Genomic DNA, 6,000 nt, shown 5'->3' on the forward strand with positions numbered 1-6,000 from the left:
ACATGGAAGTTGACAATAAAGATAGTGAAGAATTCCATAGAACAATTTTAGCTGAAACCAGAAAAAGAACAAACTACGTATGACCTCACTGACCTCCAGAGTACACCAGGTCTTAAACTTCATTAATCAGGGTTCAGGTTTCTGCCAGGACCTCTGCATGAATATTTTGCTTTCAACCAGTTCAACATTGCTTTCGAAATTTTAAAAGACATCAACTCTTCTCCTACAGAGTCACTGATGTGTATTTATAGGCCCAGTATTCATTCAACAATACCATGCAGACTGCAAAATCATGGATTATTCTGAAAAACACTGTAGAGGCTCACCTCGGCTGCTCCTGCAGATGAAAGGCAGAAGATCAGAGCAGTCTGTCCAGCTGAAGGATGGCAGCTGATCATACCAGCCCTGCAATGTCCTGCAGCCCTGGAGCTCCATCTGCTGGAGCACTGCTGCTCATGCATTCAAATTGTTACAAATACACACACGCGCGCACCCCCATGTACACGCACACACACACACACAGAAGCAGAATAATGGCTTCAGCTTTCAACTATAAGATTATTCGTAAACATATTTTGGCAAGGTTTGAATTTCTCCTGGATGTTTATGGTTCACAATTAGGGGAAGCAGAAAGTGGAGGCACTGACTTCCAGACCGCTCAGTTCTAAATGCCTTCGCCTTTCACTGTCCTTTACTGACGGCTCCATGAGCAACAAGACATTTTACACACATTTTACATAAGAGGTTCAGCAGTGGCGCTTAGGTAAACACTGCAAAGGTTGAATTCATCACCTAGACAGCTGCAAAAAATCATCATCGAACATATTTTAAGACAATCTGAAAAGACAAAAACTACCAACTGCTTGGGCCACCTCATGGTAACAACTCTTCTTTGCAGAGACTTTGTAGAGTTTTAGGCATTAATATTTCTCATGAAGATCAAGCCATGGCATCTGAGTCAATTTATAGTCCTGACTCCTGACGTTTACTAGGACACTTCACAATCTTTTATTTTGTTTATTTTTAGCCGTTCAGCTCTAACTATGTTACATGCCAGGTTCCTGGGCTTTGGTTTTTATACCCAAAGTGACGAAGTTGTACCAAGCCTTACCACTATAGGAAAATTCAAGAACCGTTTGACCAAAGAGGCCAGTAAAGAAATGGTTTCAGGCAAAAATAATACCAAACTAAAAGAATTATACAAAAATGTCAACATTCACTCAGAAACATAAATATAGAACCCTAAGCAACCAGTTTAGACAGTTCCATCAGCATAAAACTGATTTGTGGGGAGTTTCACTTTCATTTATGAACTCTCATGAATTAAACAGAGTTCATAAACTCTCTTTACTTTTAAAAGTTTAGAAAAAAAACTTTTTCTAATGTTCTTCTAATGTTTGTCAGAAATTTCTAGATTGCCTGCAGTACTAATGTAGGAAATTTATTACCTACATCATTACCTGTAATAACAGGTAATTATTACCTGTAATAACAGGTAATTATTACCTGTAATAACAGGTAATGTTGGTCTACAAATGTTGTGTCAAACAGCCAATCAAAGCACTGAGTGTGCAGAAATGTACGTACTTTTCAGAAGCCTTACATTATGCTTAAAACATATTTTTCTGATTGCTCTATTGTGATATTCTAACTTTGTGGCATTGAATGTCTTTAATTATTTTGTCTATATTGATCATTAAAATTGCAAAAAATTAAAGCTTGGAATAATTTACACTATGTGTAATGAAAAATGACTGTTTCACTTTCTGAGATGACTAGCAAGACATATTGCACATTTATGCAACTTTCAATTTTTTTTATATCTGCCAGTACATCCAGTCTATTTATCATTTGTAAATGCACTGGCAAAATACATTTAGAAATGTTATTTTAATTAGAGATTGGTAATGCACAGTGGCTGTGTTTGGTATATTGATCTACTACACATTTACTACAAAAGCAGCAGAGAGATAAGCGACAAATTCTACTTTTAATGTAATCAAGCTCAATTCTAATTCAACTTCATCTGTTAATGTGTATCATTGAACTAAGGAGAGTTCAAGTAAAGTGAAGCAGGGCTGTTACCACATTTTTTACTGTCATTTCAAGAGAATGTTATAGAAATTTGTAACCGGCTGATTGGCTGTGAAAAACAAAAACCCAACATGTTTTGTGAACTTCTGGTTTTATAAATAGACTGTTATCCTACCTGGACAGAACAACAGGGCCTTCACCTCTTTGACCACATGATGGCTGTCTATGAGGCTGAGGTTCCAGCTGAAAAGTTTTTCCCGTATTGTGGCCGAACACAAATTCAAGGCACGGACATGCCTCGTTTCCAAAGAAACGTTCCATACATTCAGGTCAGTGATGTTCCCAAAAAATGGTTCTGTGAAATTTCCCCCAAAGGAGTCTTGGTCCTGACCCAGGATAAGAATACCATCACCGTGTATATCCCTGTCCATGTCTGTACCAGAGCCCGTGTCTTTCCTGTCTCCGTCCACATAGATAGCCCAGTGATTGCTCATCCTACTCCATGTGACACAGATGTGATGCCATGCACCGTCATTTGCAAAGGAGGCCTTGTATGGAAAGTGTTTTCCGTGGATTATGAGGGCCAGGTGGATACGACCCTGTGTGTCCACTCGGCCTCGCAGCTGGAACTCATTGGTCAGTACAGGTGCAGCGTAGGAGAAGACTGTTGATACATCAGTCCACTCTGTGTCCCACTGAACTCGAACACACACGCTGACAGACGACATGGAGGGAAAAGACACTCCGACACGTGCAAAGCCTTCATGGGATTCCTTTGGAAATCTTAGCACTGAGAACTCCGAATCTGAACCCAGAGAGAAAAAAATATATACTTTTTGTTCAGGGAAAATTTTGATCACAGTTTTGAAGATCCCTAGTTCCACTTACACTGCTTGGAGAGAGCTACCGGCTTGGACTCTGCTCTGGAGTGATCTTTAACCCAGACTGGAGAGCGAAGTCCAGTCTGCTGCAGAAACTCCACGGTCTCTTTCTTGTCCTCTGACCGTTCCAGGGTGACCAGAGAGCTGAACTGACCTCTGCAGAAACTCTCAGCTCTGGAAAAGGGCAGCGAGTCGTTAAATAACTTCAGCACCCATTGTGATGTAGGATGGATGAGCTTGACTTGCTCTGAGAAAGCAGACACAAAATTGAGCACATTACAGATAGTTGATTAGAAATCTTATCAGTTGGCCAATTTTTCAATTTTTAAATGAGAAAAATGCCAGAATAATTGAAGACTCTGTTCCCTCACCATGGGGCTGCTCCATTGTTTCTGTCCCAGCATGTGTTGGCTCACCATCACATATCACCTACAGAGAAAAGATTCCCAGTTTATCATTCCACAGTGGATGTTCCACAGTGTTCACACTTGTATGAATCGTGGCTATTTAAAATACATTTGATACAATGATTTCAATTAAATTTTTTGTGGCCTTTGGAGAATTAAAAAAAAAATTACAAATATGGCTTCTGTTACACAGTATATTATATATTGTGAACATTATTACCTCCAACAAGAAGAGTACGAGTCCTGTAAGCATGATCCCAGCCATGTCTAGACAGAAGAAATTAATCAGTTGAGCTACAAAAATGTATTTTCACTGTATCCATGTACCATCGGTTAATGATTGCTTTAAAAACATTACTATGCAAAATTCACTGCCAGTAACAGCACTAGAAAACATGCAAGCAGAGTTTCACAATGACTCTCCCCAACCGCTGACTCTCAAAAATTGAAAAAGGTATCGCCAGATTCTTCTGCACTCAGAGATTGTGCGTTCATTTCACGTCACTCTGGAGATAACTGCCAAACAGCGAAACATAAATCCAACTCTGGCTCCTCATACGGTACCTCTGTGTCAATGTCAACCATGTCCTGCAGTGTGTACAGTTTCCTCAGAGAAAAAGAACCAGTGCTCCCAGTGCATCTGCCCAAGTCCCCATCTGCCTCCCCTTCCTGCTTCAACACTCCTCCTTGCGTTCCTCCCTCTTGTGCAGCCACCCTAAAGCAATCTGCTTTTGTCATGCAAAGAGGGTCATTTTTAAAAAAGAACTCCACTTGCGCAAGCGGTGTCAAGCCTTTGAGACAGAGAGTTCATTTACAGCAGCAGGAAGCTGCACATACCCACCACTTTGCCCTTATCTATGTTTTCAACAGGCCACTCGAAAATTAATGGTCCTATCAGTTCCATTACTGTAATTTATAGACAGTAAAGCTGAAAATGCTCATATTATTATCTAATAAAGCCTCTTCATATTTTTTGTAAACGTTTTCAGAAAATCATGTTGCGCAAAAAATAAAATAATTAGTATATTCTATAAAATGTAAAGCGTTCTTTGTAATTATTTCACAACATCATCTGAGTTTTTCATACTATTATTATAGTTCAATGTACAGTTGAAACCAAATGTTTGAATAAATTATCTAAAAACACTATAAAAAACCCCCACAGATTTCTCTCTCATTTCCTGACATAAATGAAGTTTTAGGTCAGTTAGCATTAAAAAAATGATTTTTTTTAAGGAATAATATTCATTTCTCAAGATGCAGTTTTGTGAAGTTCCTCCTACAGCACAACACCTAGTGAACGCATATGTAACATAGACATATGCAACATCTACATATCCATAAAGCACTAAACCATAGACATCTACCAAAGACACATAGCAACAACATAGACCAACAACATCTACACATATGACTTCTGCTTATTTTTGACACAAATGGAACCCCATAACAGCGCTACTCAACTTCCATGATCTGCAGTTCTGACTATCTGTGCAAGGTGGACTGGGTAGTCTGGTAGCACCAATAGTCAGAACATTATCTGATTGTGGTCAGATTTTGAGGAGTGATTGTTCGAGGCTGTGAGGAAGAATGTACTGAAATATTAAACTCCCCTGCTCAGTTCTGGGTTGACGCAGCAGGAGAACGTTTCACCAATGCTTTTCCTTCTTTCATTTTTGATAATGCAAAACATAAGAGATTTTCCAGTCCATCAATTATCATATCCTTGTTTTTCACTACCATAATCTTTGTGTTTACTATGTCTTCACACTTAAATGTGGACCTTGAAAGGTCTGTGCAAAAACAAAGGTCTGAAAACCATGTGACCGCGCACCAACAGCTCGACTTTTTGTCCAACCATGCTGGGGCTTTTAGGATTGAGTGCTTCTACGTTTTTCACTCAGATGTTACAATGGTTATGTCAAACACTTCAATTTCAAGCCCCATTCACACTGAGATGATTTTCAGTGTATCTGCAAAAGTTTTTTTGTCGTTTAGGCTGTATGTCCACATGGATTCAACATCTTGGGACATCAGAAATGATCATTTTTGAAACAGGGTTCCAGAGTGGATAAATTTCATGTTTCCGTGTGGCCATGTGGTCTGTTTTTAGATGATGACGTCAAAGCTCCATCTCTCTCTCTCTACCCTGCATTCCCCTCACTTTCACAAAGAACAAACATTTTATGTGTTGCTGCATCCTGTTTTGACGACGCACATTTTCTGCATATTCAAGGGGTATGAATACTTTTGCAAGCCACTGTATACTTTATTGACCCCTAAGGGAAATTTTTGACAGCAGAAGTGAAGTGACTGCAAGATACAGATACAATAAAATAAAGACATAAACAGATAATAAGAATGCAGTTTGGACTGATTTCAACAATTTAAAACAGCACCACCGCCCTAAGAAAATGTAACTAATGTAAAAGACAAAAATGACTTGAAGTGCAATAAAAGGCTTTCTGTGCCATCCTCCAAAAAACAGTTAGTTCATTAAGAAGAGAGAAGGAGTTTGGAAGGACTGCTTTAAGTGATTGATTTTGCAATGAAAGGCTCTGTAGCATTTTCCTAAAAGTAAAAATCCATAATCACCAAACAGAATACAGGATGGGTCCATCAAGGTGTTTATTCCTGTTTAATTACTGTGGCATCATCGACTGACTGTAAGTATTATA

General features: G+C 39.0%; 1 protein-coding gene across 3 annotated transcripts in view; it reads right to left on the reverse strand.

Annotated features, from left to right (window-relative positions):
* adgrd2 (adhesion G protein-coupled receptor D2) overlaps positions 1-3,976 on the reverse strand; it is a 47,013-nt gene extending 43,037 nt beyond the window's left edge. For 2 of the 3 annotated variants that reach the window (XM_032578593.1, XM_032578591.1), the window contains exons 1-6: positions 3,887-3,976; positions 3,543-3,589; positions 3,287-3,344; positions 2,923-3,162; positions 2,210-2,839; positions 327-449 (exon numbers count right to left, since the gene is read on the reverse strand). In XM_032578593.1, coding sequence (XP_032434484.1) covers positions 327-449; positions 2,210-2,839; positions 2,923-3,162; positions 3,287-3,344; positions 3,543-3,587 — 1,096 coding nt within the window. In that variant the 5' untranslated portion in view covers positions 3,588-3,589; positions 3,887-3,976. The other variant, XM_032578592.1, reaches the window with a different exon arrangement.
* Positions 3,977-6,000: the final 2,024 nt, after the last annotated feature.

This window comes from Xiphophorus hellerii, chromosome 12, assembly GCF_003331165.1.
Source record: "Xiphophorus hellerii strain 12219 chromosome 12, Xiphophorus_hellerii-4.1, whole genome shotgun sequence".
NCBI lineage: Eukaryota > Metazoa > Chordata > Actinopteri > Cyprinodontiformes > Poeciliidae > Xiphophorus > Xiphophorus hellerii.